The sequence below is a fragment of the Rhodamnia argentea genome, chromosome 11 (genome assembly GCF_020921035.1).
Source record: "Rhodamnia argentea isolate NSW1041297 chromosome 11, ASM2092103v1, whole genome shotgun sequence".
Lineage (NCBI taxonomy): Eukaryota > Viridiplantae > Streptophyta > Magnoliopsida > Myrtales > Myrtaceae > Rhodamnia > Rhodamnia argentea.
In genome coordinates, this window is record NC_063160.1 from 14,681,245 (window position 1) to 14,704,574 (window position 23,330).

Below are 23,330 nucleotides of genomic sequence, written 5' to 3' on the forward strand. Positions count from 1 at the left end.
ACTATAACAATGACGGATTCCGGCTTTCTTTTCGTGCTGTTAGAGTTAAATTAGAGATGGCAAAATGGGTCTACAATCCATATATTAACCCATATTTAATAATTTAAGTCATAAATAGGTTGCATTTAGTTTTAAAAATAATTTTAAGTGAGCCATAATGTGATAGTTATGCTTAACCATTTTAAGTGAGTTGTAAACAAGTATTCTGAATTTTTAATTTTTTTGAATTTTTGTAAATATTACATTATTTTATTTTATTTTTATTTTTATTGTTTCTTCTAAGTCGCCGGCCAACCCTAGCCAGCCAAAAGGCAAGGGCCGTTATTTTATTTTCAAATTTTTATTTTTTTATTTATTTTATGTTATTTTGTGTTTTATCACCGGTCTCCAATCGGCGGCCCGCAAAGGAAGAAGGAAATTCTACCATTTCCTTAAAAAAAGAGAAAAATAGAAATTTATAAGAAAAAAAAATTATATTGAATTAATATATAAGTGTTTTAGTAATATAGGTCGGATCGAGTATGGGTCATATTGGTTATTAATCGCTATATTTGTAATGTATGGAAATGGGTTAATATGAGTCTTTTTGAAAGAATTTTTCAAGGAGAAAGAGATCCTTTCTCTCGATATCAGTTGATCCACATACCACCATTAGGATAAATTCTCTCATTTGTGCCTCATAGAAAGAAGGGAAAATGCCAAAAAAGGGCCCCAAGCGTACTTGTTTTCTCAATTAAGGGCCTGAAGTACAACTTGTGTCAAAGAAGGGCCCAAAGTGCCTTTTTTTATTCAAACAAGGGCCCGAATGGGGACACTTTTGTCTTTTTACATTTTGTAATTGTTTTCCTTTTTTTCTTCTATTTTTTTCCTTTTGTTCTCCTCCTCCTCACCGGGGGGCCGTGGGCCGAGCGGCCGCAAGGGCTTGCCCCACTCGGCTCAAGCGAGGGTCGGCTGAGCCGCCGAAATGGCGGACGGCGAGGACACGGCGACGGCGGCGGCAAGGCCGAGGTGGAGGCAGTGGTGGGGGTCAAGATCCGGTTGAGGGCGAGCTTCGCGTTCGAGATCGTCGCTCATCGCGGCCGAAGCGACCTTGCACCCGTCTGCGGCCGGCGACGAGAGAGTCGCGGGCCGAGCGGCCGAGATCGCGGGCGGCGAGGACGCGGGGCGGAGAGACCGAGGCGGAGATCCTCGCGTCGCTCATCGCCGCCGAAGCAACCTTGCACCCTTCTGCGATCGGCGACGAGAGATCCGCGGGATGAGCAGCCGAGATCGCGAGCGGAGAGGACGCGGGGCGAAGAGACGGAGGCGGGGGTCCTCGCGTCGCTCATCGTGGTTGAAGCGATCTTGCACCCGTTTGCGGCCGACGACGAGAGAGCCGCGGGCCGAGCAGCCGAGATCGCGGGCGGCGAGGACGCGGGGCGGAGAGGCCGAGGCGGGGGTCCTCACGCCCGTTTGCGGCTCACTACTGGCTAGTGCAAGGGGAAGAAGAAAGAAGAAAAGGAAAAAAACAGAAGAAAAAAAAGGAAAACAATCACAAAATGTAAAAAGACAAAAATGTCCCCGTTCGAGCCCTCATTTGAATAAAAAATGGCACTTGAGGCCCTTTTTTGACACAAGTTGCACTTCAGGCCCTTAATTGAGAAAACAAGTACACTTGGGGCCCTTTTTTGGCATTTTCCCTAGAAAGAACTCTCAAGAGAACCACTCGTTTGACAAGTATGGTTAGAGCTAAGAAAGTGGAGTAAGCTAAGTAGACTAATCAAGCCACTATAAATTTGCTTTTATCTCTTCTATTCCGAGTTTAACTTTCTATAGATAAAACAAACTTGTTTTATATTGCTTTTCTTTCGTAAAAAAAAATCAATGATTTAAAAAGCATTTTTTTTTATAGACAATTATCTGTATCCTTAGAAAAGTTAGTTAACTTTATCATTATCAATGATAAATAAATCTGATGGTAAAATATTTTTCGTTAATTTATTTTCGCAAGTGGTGCAATTGGTCCTATTTATGAAAAGTGTTTTCCAAATAGTTAGAATTAAGCGGAACAAATACACCCTTCATTTATACTCTGTTTATACCTTGGTTAAATCTTGCTCACAATTTTTTAAAACTTTTTCATAGCAACCACCAATTAGTTGTTGTCTTCAGTCCATTTCAAGATTATCTATTATCCCATTGCATTTTAATTTTTTTTCAATTTCGGGCTAGAATCCAATTCAAAAAGAGATTTTGAGATCTATATAATTTGAACAAATGATACATAATCAAGCAAGATAATTTTCGTCATTGTTATTGATTAAGCTTTCGAAACACAAAAAGAATATACATGTAAATCTCTATCTAATAATTTAGAGATAATTGCACAAATAGTTCTTGAACTTTGACTCAATGCGCTGTCTCGCCCTTGAATTTTTAATTTGTTTAGTGTGATCTCTAAACTTTAGTCTAATGCGCCATATCTTCCCTGAATTTTTAATTTGTTCAATGTTGTCTCTGAACTTTTGATACATATGCAATCAATTCAGAGACCATTGGTGTCATTTTCTCAAAAATTTATTACTCTTGATTGGATATTCTAATTTCTAATTGCCAAAGTCATAATTCCGATTTCGGTCAATTCTGTATTTGTTTGTCAAGTCCCTCAATGAAAGATAGATATTATCTTGAGCTTTAACGAATTTCACTCAAATAATTTGAGTATGTGAATAAAGAAAATTCTACTGAATAGGATTTTAAACATAAAGTTAAATGGACGATGTATGTTACCTGACGACAAGTATTTATATCTCATAAAGTGACATATATAAACTATTTAGTGCAAGAATTGATTGCACCGATAAAGAAATTGGAAGAAATAGAATCAAAATAACAGCTATTTATAGTTTAATATGCGTGCACCCTGTAAGATTAACATATGAACAATACCTAGTTTTCGAAAATGTTATACTTAAGGCCGTTTCGTTACATTTAACATAGACAATTAATTTTTACATATTTAAACGTAAATACTAATTTTTCTTGTGACAACACTCTTCAGACGATTATGGATAAAATTGATCTAGGGAAAGCTTACATAATCCATTATTTTGAAAGCAAACTTAGTTTTCTTAACAAGAAAAGTGATTTTGATTATGTCGGATTTTAGATTAATGGAAGAAAACTTTAGGGCCAAAATACTGTTCCATTTACAGCCTATGTATTTCCTTCTTCTTCACCACAAAATTGATAAGAGCTATTAGTGCTTTAGAAACTTCGTCAAAGATGAAATTCTAAATTCAACTGCAGTCCATATTATTACGATAAATAATCATCGTTCGTATATGATGAGATAATAGCAATTGGCGCCTTTGAAATTCGTTTCAATTTTTAACAATTGAAATTTTCCTTTTAATGTTTTGGCGAAGCAGATGTGTCTGACGTTGTTTCTAGCTAGTTCTTTTTTATTTTATCTGTACAATTTACGTTTGAAAAATACAATCTAGAAGCTCAATATAAAATGTCCAATTTGAATGATTTCATTGTTTAAAAATGAAACAAAATATAAAGGAATCCAAACGGCACCTTATTGTTACATTACTCTTGCTTTGAATTTATCTCAAACTTGCCGTAAATTCTAAAACTGAAGCTATGAATTCACTAATTTCAAAGGTGCCATGTTTAAAAACTATCTCATCCTTTCTAGCTCCACTCCTACTAAAATTGAAAGCAATTTCTCCCCGAAGATCCACTAAATTTGATGTTTTAATATATCTAAACTTAGAGGAAAAATTATCAAAAAAGTTCAAAACCTTTTGTAACTGTGTCAATTCAATCATAAGCATATCTTTTAACCAATTGAATCCTAAACATTTTACATTTATACCTATTCAGTCTATCCAGATAATTTTAGCTGAAAATTGCTGATGTGGTGTTGCCAGCATTGACGTGTCAATTTTTAATAATATCTCTCGAATTTTTTTTTGTTCTTTCTCTTCTTTTTTTCCTTCCCTCGTTCGTCCAACCACCTTGGTGATTGGCCGGAGGGGTGGCCGACCACGCCTCTAGCCGGCCGACAAGGTCGGTGACCGATTGTAGGAAGAAGGGAAAGAAAAAAGAAGAAGAAAAAAACAAGAAAAAGCAAAACAAAAATTGCACGTTTAGGGATTAGATTGAATATGTACTAAAAGTTCAAAGTTCACATTAAAATAACATTAAAAATTGTCACGTTAGCACCAGCAGCGCCACGTCAATGTCGGCAGGCCAAATTGGCCGGATAGACTGAATTTGCACAAATCCAAAAGGTGTAAGACTCGATTAACCAATAAAAAGATTTAGAACTAAATTGGCACAATTGCAATAGATCTAAAACTTATTTGGCAATTCTCCCCAAATTAAAACACGAGATGCGGAGCACAATCACACGCAAGCTACAAGACGTCAAGCGTTATAAATCCTCCTGAGCAAGGGCGAAAAACTTCACTTCTTATTGCAATTCGCTGGAATTCCATCCATGTTAGGCGGAGGACTCGAATTGCAATTTTATAAAAATTAAGTGTGCAAAGCACAATTAAACTAAAGTTCAGGGTACAAACTGTAATTTCCTCGAAAGATGAATCCAAATCCAGTCAAAGATTCCGACTCCGACTAGGCCTCGAATCAGTTACACTTCTTGACTTCGGGCAGGACTTCGTCAGGTGCAAGTCAACACTAATCAGGCGGAATTAAGCTACGCTTTGCATGTTTACCTCTTAATCACCCGCTAATCACATTTTAAAAAAAAAATCAAATTAACGCGTTTCAGATGGGTAAAGATCCGATACTGAACAACCGCCACACTTAATCATTATAAATAAACACGAGATCACCTCTTTCAAAAATCCTCATGTTCCTCTACTAAAGATTGAAGAAAGCTTCTGGTCATCCTATCAAAGATGTGGGACGTTCTTTCCTGCTTCTTAAGCCCTCTCTTGTGCCTGCTCATGATCGATTCCTCGCAGAAGGCTATGGCGAATCCCGAATCGGCCGATCTTCAAGAACCCGAGGGCCACTGCAAGAATGGTTGTTGCGCCGGCATCTGGACTTTCCAAGAGAACCAGCGGTTCGAGAGCGCCTTGGCTACGTTATCCGGCCCGATGGACATCTCCTTGTTATGTGATTTCGTCAAGAAGATCACTCCCGAGTTCCCCGGGAAGTCGGCCGAGCAGCTAGGGAGGCATCTCGAGGCGCTGTGGCACGACGTGGACTTGATAGAATCAGGTGAAGTCACGTTCCCGGGGCAATGGCCGGCGGACGAGGAAGGCGGGCGTGGGCGCGAACGGAAGAGAGGGATGGCATGGACTAAAGAAGAACACGAGTATGATCTTCATCCACAGTTGCCATCCATGTTCTTTTTTCCACTCCTTCATGGGAGTTCAGTAAATTATGTCACATGTTGTATAACGATTTGAAAAAAAAAAATTCTTTTAATCTTTGGAATAATTAGTCAGTGTAGTATCGTAATTTTTCCGTGTTGTGATTATGGTGCGACGGCTCAATTCGGGACGTCGAACCCGGATCATATTTTCTGATCATCGACGAAATTCCAGGCGATTTCTAAGCGGATTGGAGATATACGGCAGAGGGGATTGGAAGAGCATCGCCAGGCACGTCGTGGTATCGAAGTCGCCGACGCAAGTAGCTAGTCACGCGCAGAAGTACTTCAATCGCAAGGACCGCGCGGAGGAAGAAAAGCTTCGCCGGAGCATCAACGACACTCACAGCATCAACGATACTCCCGGCATTGGCCACATCGGAGCGATGGCGTCCATGTCCTCGAGCTTGCCATCTGCCCGTTATGCCGATAGTTCCGAGCGCCTCGACTCCTGAGAGCAGATATCCCTGTGCAGCTTCTCTGCTTGATCGATTGCGTCAGGCCGTTGTTGCGATCTTTGAATCTTTCGAAAAGTTTCACGTTTGGTTCTGTGTCTTTTTTTTCTTTTCTCATTCACTTAGGAGAGTCGTTCCTCTCAGACGAGGTCGTGAAGATCGCGGTCAAGTTTGGGGGACCTGTTGGTGCTGGAGTAGTTTCTGTTGTTTTCATGGGATACGACGGCCATACTGTAGGCTCGGAACATGCACATCTCAGTTACTTTTACAATCCGAGGCTCTTTGTTTTGGGAATTATTTTTTTTATTTTTATTTTTTTTTTGCGAAAACATTTTCCTCATTTAAAAATCTAGGCTTAAATTCAGAAAAATGAATTTCTATCTAAGAAATTGGAAATTATTTTTCAAAATATGACTAGATATCGGCTTTTTTGATTGAAAGCTCTACGTTTGGTCTCCATCCCCAATGCTTGTTCTCGGGTCCAAGTAGGCTAGATGTGGCCGGCTCCGGGTTTGGAACCGCCGGTTCCGGTTCTGGTTCAGAACCACCGGTTCCTAGGCCCAATGGCTCTTTTCCCCCAAGCCTCCTCCTTTTTTTTTTTTTTATATAAAAAAGCCGTGTTGGAACCGTGGGCCCGGTCAACGGGCCGGTTCCAGGCCCACGGTTCCATATGGCTATGTCTAAGGTAGGCCAGGGTTCATCAAGGCCAAGCTTAGGTCAGGGCTTGAGTCCACAGCTGTTGGGCTGGGATACCAGTGCCCGTGGCCATGCTTAGGACTACAATACCGTTGCTAAAGACTCGGCCCAAGTCCATAGAGCCTGGTGTTCTTGCTCGAATCGCTAACACTCTTTGGCTCACGTCTATTAAGACTGGGCTCAAGACCTCAATGCCCGTGCCCAGGACTAGGTCCGTCAATACCGGGACCGTGATCCCAATGCTCATGGACAGACTTGAGACTCCGGCGCCCACGCCAAAGTCCATCGAGGCCAAGCTCATGGCCATTCATAAGCTCGAGTCCCCGACACCCAAGCCCAACTCCATCGAGGCTAGGATCTGGACAACGAAGCCAGTGCATCGATCCTCAATGCCCGGGTCAAGGCCCATTAAGGCCAAACCTGAGACTCTAGTGCTCATACTTGGTTCCTCGGGTGCCTATATATAAGTTACTAGCGCTTGAATAATGTATGTCTATCTAGGAAAATCACAACGAAATAGTAGAGGCAAACTTAAGACGGGCTTTCAAGAGGAATACACATTGGGTATTACAAATACTATGGAATGTGTATATGTTGAGGGAAGATATTGAACACAATGAAAATAAAGTGAACACTATAAGGCTTCGCTCGTTTCGTGAAAAATAATTTTCAGAAAAATATTTTCCGGATTTTTCGATCTTCGGTTTATGGAAAATAAACGAAGTAAGAAAAATAATTTTCACCCATGCATTCAAAACTGGGAAAAATGATTCCTCTAGCAAGGCGAGGCTTGAGCTCACTTGCGACCGGCCAAAGGAGAAGGGAAAAAAATCTTTCGTATCGAGTAAAATTATTAAGTAATGGAAAAAAAAAATCATCATTGATGATAATGTATGTCCAAAAATTATCGTTGACGTTAAAAATATTTTCGTTGGTTCATTTTTTTAAGGGATACAAGCAATTGTTTTGCGGAAAATACTTAATAGCATTTATTGTAAACTATTTCATTCAATCCTCTTGTCAAGGAAAACAAGTTTTGGTAAGAAAGGATTTATTCAACATTAATCATAAGGGATAATGACACAAATAATCACTGAATTTTGACTCAAATATTTTCATCGAACTTTTTTTATAATTCGGGGGCTTAGTTGAACATGTTCCAAAAGTTTAGGGACCATATTTGACAAATTAAAAGTTCAAGGATCACGTTGCATATTGGGTTGAAGTTCAGAGATTGTATTGGGCAAATTAAAAGTTCGGGGACCACATTACATATTGAGTCAAAATTCAGGAATTATTTGTGTCATTATCCCTATTCATAATAAACACAGATGACGTCACCTCCGCATCACTATAAAAGAACCAAAAAAGAAAGTATGAAAAATTCATAAAACCAAGAATCGCGCGGGACTTCCCACTGGTGCATCAAGAAAGCGGAGAGATACGAAAGGCAAAGCAAACATGGCCGCCGCCGCCCCCAACCTTCCCTCTCTGATGGGGAAGTTTCTACTGATGACCGTAGCGCTTGGTTTTCGCATCCACATGCCGGACCTTCTTTTCTGTTTAGTTTGGGCTTTCCCCTTCGTATTGATGATCTACTCGCGTAAGGCTACACGGAAGGCGGCCGCTCGTCCACCTCTTCGCGGATCCACCTATCGTCGAGAACGTCGCTGCCGCGAGGAGCGTGATCGTCCGCACAAAGATCGTGGCGCTGCCGTTTGGACCTTTGAAGAGAACAAGCGGTTCGAGAACGCCTTGGCTATGCTCGCCACCAATGAAGCCAATCCCTACGCCTCCTTCTTTGGTTTTGCCAAGAAAGTCGCTCCTGAGTTCCCCGGGAAATTGGTCGGGCAGATCCACAGCCATCTCGCGGCGCTGGTGCGCGAGTTGGGGTTGATCGAGTCGGGTGAAATTCCTTTCCCGGAGCAATGGATGGCAGACGAGGAAGACGAACGTGCACGCGCAGGAGGAGACATTGATAACGATTCCTCCTCCTCCTCCTCTGGTGGATCGAACGCTAGACGCCGCAGACGGATCATATGGACCGATGATGAACGCGAGTATGATGACTTATCTTCCTCTACAGCTTCAAACCGCATCTTCTTTTTCCTTCCTCCAGTTAGATTAGAGATGGTTAGGTTTGTGAGTCGAATCTTGCAAGGGTTGTTTAACTGTTACTCATCGTTAGGTAAATTGATTGCATTTTCACAGAAGCATCATCAGGAACCGTTTAAGAAGATAGCTAATGAACAATGTTTCGTTTTGATTTTTTTCATGGACACAATCCAGGAGATTTTATAGAGGATTGGATGTCTACGGATTTGGCCATTGGAAGCTCATCTCTGCGAACGTCGTCTTCTCGAAGACCTGGAGGGAAGTAGCTCGTTACGCGCGGAGGCACTTCTATCGCGAGGACCGCCCCGCCAGTTGAAAACGCCGTCAAATCACGTACCACGACGAGCCATAAACTCCCGGATCTCAAGTTCACCGTCTAGCTCCCCAAGTTCCCAAGTTCTCACGCAGCTTGTGGTCAGATCGACCGCGCAATCTCATGTTGCCGTCTTTGAATTTCTTGCATATCTTCCACAATTTGAACTTTTTTCGCTAGGAGGGTCGCTTGTTTCCTCCTAGAGTGGTTCTTGAAAAATTGCAGTCGAGTTTTGAGTTTTGAGTAATGAGAGTGCTGAGTTTAGTCCGGTTATTTTCTTGAACTTACAGTAGATTGAGATATTCGGGGGGCCATAGAGCAGACTTTGAGCGGATGGGATGCATGCTTGCACACGCACACGTCAGTCATTCTTTACGATCTGATTGCACACACTTTCGTAGTAGGTTAATATGTCCACGTAATACAAGAGACTAAGCATTGCCACAGGTTAGGTCTTCCCGTTTGACGGTGGGTCGGATCGGGTCAGGCCATGCACGATCCAATCCAAATAGACCCGATTAAGTCGTTTATGATAAATTTATTGCTATGCAAATCTAGTGGCCCACATTCGACCCGACATGTATTCATAGGACACTTTCATATATAGTCCAATTTTAAGAAAAATCGTTCCAAAACTGAAGTGAGAGTGCGGAGCGAGCGAGCGCGAGGTTGTGTGAGGGAGGAGAAAATTGCAAAAAAAAAAGTCATAAACATTTTACACTTTTGTCAATTTAGTCATAAACCTTTTAGATTTGCCGATTCGGTCCCTACACATTTTCACCTTCCGTCGATTAATTCTTATTGGCCGAAAATTATTGACATGAATGTCAACCGTCCTATGTGGCACCCAAGTGCTAACGTGGACAAATTTTAACAATATTTTAAATATTTTTCTTTTTTTTTCTTTTTTTTCTTTTCCCCTTTTTTTTTTTTTCCATTTTCTCCTTTCTTTTTTTTCTCTCGTATCGGCCCCCGCCTATGATATTTAAACCCATTTATTGAATTTAATAAACCCACACAATAAATCAGTCCATCAAATATGGATTAAGAAACGGATTTATAACCCATTTTGACTGGTGGAGCATCTTGTATATAATGCAAATGCTATATAGCACAATCAATGCTGATATCCAGACGAAATGAACTAAGAATGACACATGTTATGTGAGATTTCGGATCTCCTACTTTGATTTAGCTTTGCTTAAGAGAGATCGAGGCTTTCGTTTGATTCCATGCGCAATGATTCGTGGAGTTAGATTCTTTCCAAAAAAAAAAAAAAATGTCGGATCGAATTACCGAGCAATACCTTGCATTGACATCCGAATTCCACTTGGAGCTTCGAGGAACTCTTTTTTCTCTACGCTCAATTAGAAGATACAAAGTTTTAAGATGTGCTTTTCAAGTGAATTGCGCAGTGAATAATACTACAAGATAAAAAGAGGGCTATGGGGAAAAATTCTCCAAAAAGTCCTCTCAACTTATTGCACTTTTGCCAATTCAGTCCTGAACATTTTCACCTTTGGCCAATTGAGTCGATCCGGTCAGTTTCGGCCGAGAATCGATGACATGGACACCGACCGTCCTAGTCATGGCACGGCCGACGTCGTTGTGGACAAATTTTAATTACATTTTAATATTTAGTTTTGATAAATCATTACTAGATCAAAATTCATGTCGTGCACATGGACATTAAATCTTCGACCAGAATTTCAATGACTAAGACATTGCATTCTACTAAACAAATTTAATAATGTATCACAAGTAGAAATTTTTTTTCTAATTAACGCCGTCATAGGTACACCGGTTTAGAGTTTTTCATGGTATTAATCCCTTTTTTAGTGGCCGGTGTGCATTTGATCGAAAGCTTCACACCAATTGAAATTGAACAAAATTGAAAAAGAAAAAAGAAAAAATCGGTGATTACGTTAATAAAAAAAACAACAAAAGAGATCGGTTTTACCATTCGTCCCAAACCTTAAGGAAAGACTAGGCCACTATATTGGGCATGGCCCAACCAGCCAACAACCTTTGGCCCAATGGGCTGAGTTGATGGAATAGATGATGTTGTTTCGAGAATACGTACTTGACTGTAATCCCGCACAGTACCGACTCGTCGGGGTCTGCTCAACAAGGGGAGTTCGACCCGTGGCACTCTCCACGGACGGACCGCGTAATGGGGCCTCCGGTCGAGGCCGACACCGGACAACAGCGAGGGCCGGCCCGATGTACGATTTATTTAAAAGGGCGTCGATATACGGCTACCCAGCATTTGCAATGGAGACGATAGGTTGCTGGATATCCATCGAGAGAAGACGCGACACGATGCGACGCGAACCATTCATTTCCAACCTAAAACCACGTGCGACACAGAAGCATAACGAACAAATCCCTGGCTTCATTTTGGAATTTCTGAATCAATTGTTTTCCCGGCGGATGGTGTTGCAACAATGTCCAAGACCAAAAGATTTTAGGGTTCCTCCGGAGATTCTTAGAATTATACTTTTGGTTCTTCGGCTTTCACCTAAACCAGTTTGAAAGACGAACAAACGTCAGGAAAACAAATTTCCATGCCCATCTCTTTAATCTCTTCGCGATTCTTTCCGGTCGATGATTACTTTTGCCATGCAATGATTCAGAAATCAAACTCTTTCCTGGAGGAAAATTAGAACCTGATGTGTTTCCAGATGCACATCTCGGCTCAGGCTCGAGCAGCAAAGTAACAGGGCGTATGTTTGAAAAAGAGAAAAAAGTTATCTTAGAATTCTTATCAAGGGTTGCTAATTGTGCTTTGGAAACACAAATATTTCTATTTGAAATGGGCGCGTTTCTAAAAATATGTCGTCGCCCGACTGTTTTTAGTCATCCTAATTAAGGTTTTGGGGAAATGTGTCCTTAAAAATTCGATGACATTTCAAAAGAGGACGACGTTTACCGAACAAGGTATCAATCAAATCGTGCTTGGACTAAGCTCAACTTTTGCTTAGTGCAGTATTAAATTAATGTCACAGTGAACAAATAAAATATGAAAGGAAAGGTCGTTTCAACTTTTGCTGAGTTTTTTTCTTTTTCTTTTTCTTTTTTTCATTCACAACGCATTTGACAACTCGGCACAAAATAGCAAGATTTTTCGACATATATGTCCGGAAAGTCTTTAAACCTATTTTGTCAATCCGGTTTATCCACGAAAATCGCCGACGTGGACATCGACTGTCTTATGTGCCACCGTCGAAAACAGCCTTTCAACGCCAATACATACCGTGTCGGTAATTTTCGGTCAAAAATTGATCGAATTGATTCGATTGGCAAAACGTGAAAAGGCACGAGACTCAATTAACTCAATTTAAAAAGCTTTATAACTGAATTAATGAAAAGCACAATAAACTTAAATTTTTTAAGAAATTTTTTTTTTCCGTCCCCCCGGCTTTTTCGGCAAACTATAGTCTTGGGGGCGCAATCGAACCCAATGTCTAAATCACCATCTGATATCCAGTAATCAGCATGTCAAGTCCCATTCTTGTCGACGAAGGACTAGCAGCAGTAGGAAGCGGTAACACGTAAGTTTAGTGCTATTGGGATATGGGGACCGAGCCATCTGAATCTACCATCTTAGGTTTCTGTCCATGTCCAAATATCTCGCCATCCACGAGGAGGTGGGACTCTCTGATCATGACCGAAATCAATCAAATCTCGTCACGGGACCTTGCAATAATCAATCGAAATTATCTACTTAATTATGGATTTTCTTTTTTTAATTAAGCCCGCCGCCATCCTCGTAAGGCAGCCCCGCGCGATGGCCGTCGGATTGGTAAGGAATCGAGCGTGCAGCCACCTGGGCCGGCGGGTGCGCCGCCCGGGCGGAAAGAGCAGAAATGTTGTTTGGCCGTTCCAGACCGTCCTGCTTAAGCGATTGCCGTGTGATTTTTTTCCCACTAATCAGACGATTTTTATGGCCTGTGATTAGCCACGCAGGCAAAACACATGCGGCCGCCGAACCGGCCAGCCAACTGCCACCAACTACCTGAAATCTTTTTCGAAAGGCGACCTTTACGTACCTTTCAAGAGTCCAGGTGAAACTTTCTACATAGTATCCACAAAAGGCCCAATTTTCTTTTTCCCCTTAGGGGGGAAAAAAAAAAGGTGGCCACTGTGATTTTTAAGCAATTATATCTGGATAATTAATTATCCCCTAATAAGTATTTAAATGATTTATTATTGCCAACACGTAATCAGCATTTTTAAAAAAAAATCAAATTATCTTTTTGTGTAAAATATGATTAATGGATGAGCTGTAAAGGACGATTGCAAAGAAAGAAACGAGCTGCAGATAAGGCTGAAGGACCGATGTGTGTGAAAAGATGATCACGAGATGGTCCTGAGCGGCACCAAATGTGAACCTCTTTTTTTTTTTTTCAACTACTGAATGTCGAAAAGGAAGTTGGTGATTGCACCGGTGTGGGATGGTACAAGATCACGAGATTCAAGCATTCATAGCGGCAATCGAGTTCGAAGATGGCAGTCGACGATAGGTCTCCTACGATGAGCGTTGTATGCAAGACACGTCGCCGTCCAGTTGCCATTTCTTCTTCGCTGCAAAACTCGAAATATACTGTGCCGAGGTAAGAAAGTCGCAGCTAATTTGATCGAGACAAGAACCACAGCGAATGGCTGTTTTACAGAAGACCTAAGAAAGCTTCAAATGTTACCGAGAATTGTACGAATCAAAAGACAGATCGAATATTCATTTCTTCCGATCAGTTCATGCGAGGCACGGCGAATACAGTGTCGCTCAATCTGTGCATGATAATTACTTAATCAGAAAGACCAAATCAAGATTCGTTTCTACTTATCACTCCACGTGAGGAGACAAGCACGTTCATCCCCCCCATTCCCATGCCACCTGCTATACATTATTCAAAGGGAGAACAAAAGTACAAAAAAAAAAAAAAAACCTCAAAAAGCAAAAGATACAAGAAGCTGAGAGGAAAGTTAATCATTCAACTACGCAACCTCGCATTCCACAAGACTTTCAGGTAAGACGACCCCGTCTTTCGACGAGAGGTCCTTCCGTCAAAAAGATGCCCTCTTTTCTCAATGGCCGCATTATTGGAGGATTTGGGCATTGGGATCTCCAATTTCAATGCCGCCACCACACAAGACAAAAAACCAAATCATCGGAGCGGTCCCACAACTTCAACTTTGTTCGGACATAGCAGTGCTGACAAATTCAAGTTTCGGGTGATGTTGGAGTGGATCTCCTTGGACAAGAGAGAGGAAGGGGTAAAGAGAGGGAGGTACCCGAGTGTTTGTATAGCAATGGAAGGAATACATCTACAGGATTACAACAACATGGTCGTCTTCCATTATGCGCCGGCTGACTGTATACACCTCACTTTTGCCGAGTCCAAGAAGGGAGGATGAATACAGTTGATACACAACAGTTGGAAAAGCAGAAAATTTGCAAATCGTTTTCAAGTCTGAAGATGGGAGGAAAACTTTGGAGGGGCTGCGGACGAAACCTGCAATTTTTTAGAAGGGAATTCATGCAAGCCACAGTTTAGAAAGGTCGCGCTGCATCAGGATATGGGAGGGTTCGCTCTGCAAAAAGCGCTCCTCATACTTAAAAATGCCTCCGATACCTGGTCACATGAAGAAAATGAAAATGGTTTCAGGGAACGTTAATGTACCTTCGTAATATTGAATATAACACAATTACTACCTAACCCAATCATCTTCCCGTCAAAGAAAGAGCTTCGATTATCATATCGAGCCAGATGCTTAAGATTGGCACAATGAATAACTGGGTAGTTCATCAATACGTTCCTTCTGTTTTTCAGTTGGTGATGTTTTAGATTAGCACTCAGACATCAAATAAGTTCATTCCCTTAGTCTGGTAAGAGGGGAGACATGCCCATCAGCAATAAGAGTCTCGAAAAAAAAAAAGTCAGCTTCCTCTAAACCTGATCTCGAAAAGTTCTACCAAGCTGAAACCAAACCATGGGCCTCACCCTTCTTGGGACACAAGTCTCAATCGCTATTCCAAACCGACTTGCCCCTCAAGATTTGATTGGATGGTCCATTGGTTTTTTTTACACCAAACTTAAAGCACCTCTCACAGCTGATGGGCAAGCTATTGATACCACTCCAAGAGGTTAAAGAAATATTACTTCCTCATGGCCTAAACCAATAGCTTATCAAGAGCAAAATCTAACTGAAAACACAAAAAGATGCTTAGTCATAGTCATCAAACCAAGTTGCTGATTCCCCAGCTCAATTGCACATGGTTCCTACAAGGCAGAAGAGGGAAAAATTTTCCAGCTAGATGAACAAAAGGGAAGTTGTAACCCAATATACTATGCAAAGTAAAATTCAACTAAAGCCTCACACAAAGATGCAAATGTTAGCATCTAACAACATGCTAATTCCCAAAGTCAACTACATATGATTCTAACATAGCAGAAGGGAACAAATTTCCGACTAGATATACAAGGGGAAAGTCATGACTCATTTGGGGAAGAAGACCATTTCTGTTTTGTAGCTTGAGTTACTAATCTCTTATATAAGACAATAACAAAAGATCTATCAAGTTGGTCAATGCTGCTGGAATTATCTCAATAATAGATAAAGAACATCTAGGGCGGTTTCAACAGAGTTGAAATGAGATACTACATACTAACCAATCATTTCATCCCTGTATGCTCGTCCAAAATCAGGTTTTCACAAAATCAGCTCCCCCACGCTTTCTTTTGTTAGACCTTGAAAAAAAGCATATCTGAGCCCAGCCTTTCTTCTGCTTCACAGGCTGTGGTTGGTTCCTTTTCTCAACAAGTTCCTCCATGTATTGAACAACAGCCTGAGGAGAACCAGTTTACATCAAATCGTGTCAAAATATAATCTTAAAGCATTCAAAATGCAGTAGCTGAAGAAGGAACGCAAATATACCTGTGCACCCTTTTCGGCAATATATCTTGGTGGAACTTCTAAGGGATTTTCTTCCACACGCAGGACACGCAACCGTGTCAACATCCTAAATGAGGCTGGAAGGACCCGTATTTGGTTATTGCTGATATCTAATTCTTCGAGCATTTCAAGGTTCCCTATAGACCTCGGTAGGGATCTCAGATCAGCAAAATTGTTGCCTACATTCAACTTGACGAGCGTGGTAGCAAAACATAAACTCTCAGGCACAGACTCAAGTTCATTAAAGCTTACATTAAGCTCCTTCAAATTTGATAGAGATGACATTGTAGTAGGCAACTGTCTGATATTATTATATCGCACTGACAACAGCTCCAAGGTACTAATCTTCCCTACTGCTTCAGGAAGGGCCTTCAGCCGGTTATAATCTGCAAGAAGCTCCCTAAGTGAAGAACAGTGGCCAATAGTATGTGGCAGCTCCTCAATGTCATTGGTCTCCACATTCAAGATCTTCAGGCTAGCAAGAGATCCTATCGACTCAGGAAGTACAGACAGTCTATTTGAGCTCAAGTTAAGTTCCTGAAGGCGCACCAGTCTACCGAAGGTGGCAGGCAGGGATGCCAGTTGGTTTGCACTCAGATCTAAACAGACTAAGTTGAGGAGATCACCAATGGATTCTGGGAGATCGGCAATTCTGTTAGCATGCAAATCCAACTTTGTTAAAGACAAGGGGCCTCCGATAGTTGCCGGTAGGGCTAGTAATCGATTTTCAGATAGATCTAAGCTGACCAAACTTGATAGCTTTCCAATTGAATCGGGTAGCCATTCTATTTGGTCCATCAACTTGTTCTGAAGATTGAGTTCTCGAGTCCCCTTCTTTGCAGAAGCTTCAATCAAACTGGCAAGCTTTATCAAGCTTAATTTCTCACCATCCTGACCTGTGCATGGACAAACACCAACATTAGCCGATTTCAAAATGATGTTATACACAAAGCTGCGGAAAAAGCTCCAAAGGAAAGGGAGTCTCTAACTCATCAGCATTGGACATGGCCATACATAGCACAACCTATACAAACTACAAAGTTGCATCTATCATCTTGCGGTCGTGGAAGAGAAAGAATTATCAAAGCCACAAGGCAAAAAGCAAAGAAAAGAAAGACAAACGTACCTAAAGCACTTCCAGCCTTCAAAGTTGAATCCTGTATCTGCGGGGCCGATAAGCCACCAGGGCCAATACCAACACCATCGGCATAGAATGAGGACTTTGCCTTCTTCACATAACTATCATCTCTGGTGAACAGATCACCGCTCTTCGCGGGTTCCTTCTCCAGGTAATAGGAGCCTGCTGAAGTACCCGTGGAGACAGAAGCAGCACCGGCAACATCGACACTCGGTCCGCTGCTCGAAACCTTAGGAGCAGAACCATTCGAGTAGCTCCTCTCGTAAGAATGCGACCTGGACGAAAGGCACTCAGAAGCTCTCTGGATGTACTCGTCGAACAGAGCGTGGACATTCTCAAGGTCGAGCAATCTCAAGGCCTCCCTCTTCTGCTCTTTGCCCAGGTAATAAACCAGATTCTTCTGCATCTCCTGCAAAATCATGAACAACTCCTCGGGCACGTCGAGGCCTTTGGTTTGCTTCACGATCGCATCCAATCTAGCCTGGTCTTCTTTGTCCACATTGCGGATCAGCGCTTTGGCCACTTCCACCTCATCGATCGACGGCCTGGTCGGGAGCAATCTATGTGCTCTCATGATCTCCGCCACTACTCCATCTACTGATCCCAAGCTCAATGTCCCCATCTTCCCCCCACCCCACCCTCAAATCCCTCTGCAAAATTCAATTTCGCAACACCCGCAATTAGCAAAGGTCAAATCAATCTCCTTTCAAGCGGCGAACACGAAAATGAAACAGCTGAAAAAAAAACCCAAATCCACATCAAAATAGAGACGAAGAACAGCAAACCAAGTCACGAGCGCGGCCATACCGCTCTTTCTACGGCTTTCTAGAGCAAGTTCCCAAGCAAAGCAGCAGCCGCAATCCACCAACAGTCACTGAAAGACCTCTCGCAACGCGACATTTTCCTTCTTTTTCTTTCCTAAACACGAGAGGATCGGAACATCGTTCTCGAAAACCGAAACACGGGCGAAACGCCCGCCCCGCACCACCAACCGCGAGAAAATCGGAAAGAGCGAAGAGCGATTTCGCTCCGGACCTCGGACCTCCGAATGCCGAATCGGAGCCCCCGGACAGTTTCACGCGGTTCGAAGCGCCGGCAGCGACGTTTGGGCCGAGAACCGGAGCCCCATCTCCCGCCGCCGAAGAAATCCAGCCGTTCCCATGCCGAATCCTCCTCCTCCTCCTTCGTCGCCTTCTTCTTGGATTTCTATATTTGTATTATGAGAGAGAGAGAGAGAGAGAGAGAGAGAGAGAGAAACTATGATCGATCTGTTGGTATATGATAGAATTATGCATTTCTTTATCGGAGCGAATTCTTTTTTTTTTAAATAAATAGATAAAATAGGCGATGAGAAAGAAAAATAAATAAATAATTTCCGGTGATGGAATAACGTGAAAATAATTATGACGCATCGGTTATCAACGACGATCTTCAGATCCCGGATATGCCCCCGGTCGTCCCCCTCTAATCACGGGACTGCCACTGGCCCACCTCCTGCCGCATTTTCGTTCCACGGGTGCTGAAGAAGAAAAAAATAAAAATCCAAAAAAATTCAAAAAGAGGGTGAAAAATCGCGGCAGCCGTGCGACGTCGCATCACAATCACGTCGCATCATCATGCGTCCAAAGAAAGGAAAAAGTGCCACGTGTCGTCACACCGTATCGTAATTATGAAAAACCTTTTTAAGTTTTTTTTTTTTTAATTTTTCCGCTCATCGATCGAATAAAAAGAAAAGGTTAAAACTGATCGGGAAAAAATTGCACTTGATATAATTAGTGAATCATCTTTACAGTCAATCAAAACTTTATGGTCGGTTGTGAGAAATTTCGAATGCTTCTCCGATTCTCAAATAAAATCCGTTTTCGATATTGAAAAAGAAAAAAATAACACAAAAGATTCCTATGATGCTTTCTTTTTTTTAAAAAGAATTTTTACGGCAGTAAAAAGAACGATATTGAGATTTTTATTTGTTCATGCAATTAAAGTTACCGATTCTGTTACTAACTTATTATGTTACGCCGATAATGAAACTAAAAGATAGTTGCGCACTCGGGGAGTGCATGCAAGAAAAATTAGTTTGTCAAATTGTACGAAGACCTTAAACCGAACATGATATGCTGTACATGCTTGATATACAGACTTTGATATACATATGTATAAAAAAAATATGCTAAAACGCATACAACGGAAATATCTTATGCATATTTATTCCATTTAATGCGTTTCAAGACACTGGATTTTTTTTTTCGAGCCATGCTAATTAATAAAGCCGGCAAAGGAGCACAAAACATTTAAGATCTGTATTTAAAAATGGCTGATTCATTTGTAAGTCAAACACGATCAAGCGCAGCATCAATGCACTTAATATATTAGTACATATGTTTTAATATGTATTTTTCGGAAACGGTTGGCCCGAGTATAAATTCCTCAATGTCACCCATGTTTTTTTCCCCTTTTTAGGGTTAAGACTTGTAGTTTAGTTTGACTATATTTAATACACGTGTACTCTTCAAAGAAAAAAAATTGAGCTACTAAAGGATGAATATATATATATATATATATATATATATATAGACACACCCGATTATTGATGCCGACCATCATATTCATGATGGTCGGCATCAATAATCGGGACAAAAACATGGGTTTCCAATTTAGAAATGTTTGTTGTCCAAATTTTGATAATATTAGCAGTCCATTTTAAATTATAGTTTCTGTAAAATTCGGTAATAAATTGGAAAAATCACGCGAGCGAATAGCCCCGACAAATGAGAAAGATTCCTCCGGTGTGGATGAGGTGGAGGCGGAATCAATTAACGAGTAATCAATTGCTACCCTTATTAAATACACACATCAAGCGCATATTATTAGGTACTTGCAAACAGAGTCTTCATCTTTATACCGACCTAACAATATATCATAGTTGGCTCGAACAACGAGAAAAAGACGAGATGGAGGGCCCACTAACACGGAAAACCTCTGATTAAGATCGCAAATCGGACAAGAAAGATATAAGGAAAATGACACAAATGATTCATGAATTTTGCCTCAATATATAATGTGATCCATGAACTTATAATTTGATCAATATGGTCCATGAACTTTAACCTAATATATAATATGATCCATGAACTTTTAATTTGTTCAATGCAATCACCGAACTTTTTAAAATATATTTAACCTAGTCCCTAAACTATGAGAAAATGTGATCTCTCTCTCCTGCGCGTGTTTTAGCTCGACCCTCGACTCGAGGTGGTCAAACTTGATTGAGATCTCAAAGCCGAGCTAGACGACAAGTTGGGAGCAACGAGGTGGGGAGGTTTCGTTCTTGTTATCGAGCACTCAGACATGCTCATGTCGATGCTCTTTGGACGTAATCGGAGATCGGCACGCGCTACCACCGCGACCATCACGTGCGGCGGCGATGGCAAAGGATGAAGACACCCTAAGAAGAGCAGAGGATAGAGATATTATGTTTGAAGCAGCCCCAACCTCCCTCCTTTTTTGTACATGGATTATGGGCGATGAAAGTGGCAAGGGTAATTTTGGAAAGAAAATGGCAATACGGTGACTCGCAGATGTAACTAGAAGCTGTGAAATTAAAAATTCACGATGCGAATTGTCTATTTTGAAACTGGATGATAAAAATCGACATGGCTATCAAATTTAGGGATGGTTTGTTTTTTTTTACTTTATTTTCCCTATGATTGAAACCTAAAACTTTGTTAGTTTCAAATATTTCCACGCACCCTTCTCGTTGCCATATCAACATCCTACCTTTAGTCCCCTATGCTCTTGATCACGATTTTCAAGTTTAATCACATCTTCACGGTCTTGCATCATTGCAGTGAAAACATATCAAGAATCGAGTCGTCCCTAATTAATAGCCTTTCTTATCCGTAAAGTCCTAAAAAAAAAAAACAAACGTCGAATCTGAAAAAGCTCTTGTACATTCTATTTCGCTTTTAATTGTGTAAATTTAATTAAGTATCGCTAGATTTTTATTATTGTAGTGAATATGGGTAAGTGAATCGAGTAAATTCCGTCCAATATATATCAGCATGACTCCCACAATTAACATAAGAAACATCGTGATTCGAACATGGGATTCGCCGCATTCAAATGTCCGAGCTTAGATTTTGTGTCTTTGTTAACTGAAAATAAAAAATAAAAAAAAATAGAGGAGGAGCGCCACTCTCATCCGACTTGGACAGGCAACGGGAATGGGGTGGGGTGGCGTCACTGGCATGGGCAGAGTAAATGCGACAGGTGTCGGGAGCTGGGACTGGCGGCTGGGGGACACGTGTCGGTTGTGGCGGCCCCTTCCAGTTTCGGCTCCTGCCAGCTGTCCCTGCTCCACCTCCTTCTTCCCGGCGGGGCCCACCCTTCGGCAAAGTGGGGGCCAGACTTGATACTGTGGAGACGCCCTCACGTGTTATGTTGCGACCTCGTGGCCTGTCCAACCGTTTCCGGGACGGCGACTCGACTCGGGGGTGGGTGCGTGGGTGGGTGGGTGTGGGGCCCTCGTGTTGGCCTTTTGCTCGATCCAAATCTTGGGAGATCAAATCGCGACCTCGTCTTTATGGCCTACGGCCTCTTTGTCGTGGGTTCGTAACTTCGAGGACGTTCACGTCGGCGATTTTCGTGTAAAATATCGAATCACACCCGGCAACTCGGGAGTGCAGGACTTCAAAAAAACTTAATCGTAAATCCCTAACGTAAGAAAAATAAATAAATAAAAGAAAATAACAGCTGATATTTATATATAAACATAATAATTTATCATGTATATACATAATATGTCGGAATTATCTTTTTTTATTGAGAAATGATATATCGGCGTATATTGTTGTGTCGTTTCGCATGTCGTGTGCCATGACTATTTGGAAAAGCTCTCTCAACGAGGAAGTGGACTTTGTCAAAGACTTTGGAAATGAAAATCGAAGCGTGCATAAATTGAATTTTCCCTCCGAAAAGATGTGTTTCGCGAAAACTCCCGAATCTAATCGGCTTTGTTTATTCATTTGGATTACGTGTCAAGGGTGCGTTTGTTCGTGGGAAAACCTAAGATTGGGAAGGCATTTTTTTTTTAAATGATCGATTATATCTTCTAGAAAAAGAAAAGAAAAGAAAGGCAGAGGTATTTTTGCGGATGATGAAAATGTATTTTATTCATACATTATCGTGGCGATATAAGCAATTATTTTCAAAAAATATTTTCCAAATTCTAATTTTTATGTAAAACAAACACACCTTGAGAGAAAGTATTTTTTGGGAATTCGTTTCCTGAACTTTCACCCGTTTGGTTCGCCCAAAATGACAAGTCAACCGAAAAATACTTTCAGTTCAATGAAAATATTCATGCATAAAATTATGAAAGTAGATTTCGCAATCTGAAGATGTGAAAATACTTTCTAGAACTACTCCACTCTAATTTTTTAATATTCATTTTTATAATTTAATATTTTACTATTTTTTCTTTTTTTTCTTTTTCCTTTCCCTCGACAGTCGCTGAGGCCTCAAAGATGGCTAGTGATCAGCGACGGTCGACGGGCGTGAGTCGGTGAGGATCGACTTGTGGGCTCGACCTCAGGCTTGCTCGATGAGTCTTGGTCTTGAGCTCGCCAAATCCGGGGAGGTCGGCAATTCTCGGCCTCGAGCTCGCCCGGCGATGTAGAAGAAAAAAAGAAAAAGAGAAAACAAAATTGAAAAATATACAAATAAAATAATAAATAAATAAAGTAAAAGAAAATATTACAAATTCAAAATTTTCTTTTGGTAAAACATAAAGTTATGATATTGAAATCATTTTCGATAAAATGTTTTCGATAACATATTACTAAATCCAGGAAAACAACGTTTTCCTGAATCTTTTCCATGAATTTTTTTTTGCGAAATAAACGTACCTGAAGATTGCTTTGTACATTATTCCGTAAAACCCTGGATCCACGATGGACTAAGTGATAGGAGCCATCATTGGATCTAATGAGTGTGATAGTGAAGTTCGCTTATTTGGAAGCCTTGGGAGCGTATGGCAACACTTCTACTTTAGAAAACAACTTCTAGCCAGGAATTGATTTTTCTACTTTTGCTCTAGAAGTTAATTTCTGATTAGAGAAAGACATTTATAACATGACGGAATTTATGCTTCTGGAACAAAAATTCATTTGGTAATGGTTGAAAATTTTGGCTTTTGGAACATTATTAACATAAAATCTTCTACGAAAAATTATTGATCATAACCTAAAATGCATATTATTTGAG

The 23,330-nt window shown here is 41.1% G+C and overlaps 2 protein-coding genes across 2 annotated transcripts; one reads left to right on the plus strand and one right to left on the minus strand.

Annotated features, from left to right (window-relative positions):
* Positions 1–4,843: 4,843 nt before the first annotated feature.
* Positions 4,844–5,903, plus strand: LOC115736464 (transcription factor SRM1-like). The gene is made up of 2 exons (XM_030668181.2): positions 4,844–5,335; positions 5,568–5,903. Exons 1-2 carry the CDS (start codon positions 4,914–4,916, stop codon positions 5,845–5,847), a joined length of 702 nt encoding a protein of 233 aa, XP_030524041.2. The 5' UTR covers positions 4,844–4,913; the 3' UTR covers positions 5,848–5,903.
* Positions 5,904–13,837: 7,934 nt separating this feature from the next.
* Positions 13,838–18,286, minus strand: LOC115736246 (plant intracellular Ras-group-related LRR protein 4-like). The gene is made up of 5 exons (XM_030667837.2): positions 17,875–18,286; positions 17,055–17,716; positions 15,911–16,824; positions 15,646–15,821; positions 13,838–14,607 (listed from the first exon to the last, which is right to left on the minus strand). The coding sequence occupies exons 2-4, from the start codon at positions 17,686–17,688 to the stop codon at positions 15,678–15,680; spliced, it is 1,692 nt and encodes a 563-aa protein (XP_030523697.2). The 5' UTR covers positions 17,689–17,716; positions 17,875–18,286; the 3' UTR covers positions 13,838–14,607; positions 15,646–15,677.
* Positions 18,287–23,330: the final 5,044 nt, after the last annotated feature.

Bases quoted from the DNA above. Each gene is read 5' to 3' on its own strand.
- LOC115736464 (XM_030668181.2), top strand. From the start codon at position 4,914: ATGTGGGACGTTCTTTCCTGCTTCTTAAGCCCTCTCTTGTGCCTGCTC. The intron at 5,336-5,567 runs GTATGATCTTCA...ACGAAATTCCAG, and splicing joins TGGACTAAAGAAGAACACGA to GCGATTTCTAAGCGGATTGG.
- LOC115736246 (XM_030667837.2), bottom strand. From the start codon at position 17,688: ATGGGGACATTGAGCTTGGGATCAGTAGATGGAGTAGTGGCGGAGATC. The intron at 16,825-17,054 runs GTACGTTTGTCT...GTCCATGCACAG, and splicing joins GAAGGCTGGAAGTGCTTTAG to GTCAGGATGGTGAGAAATTA. The intron at 15,822-15,910 runs GTATATTTGCGT...GGTTCTCCTCAG, and splicing joins TTGCCGAAAAGGGTGCACAG to GCTGTTGTTCAATACATGGA.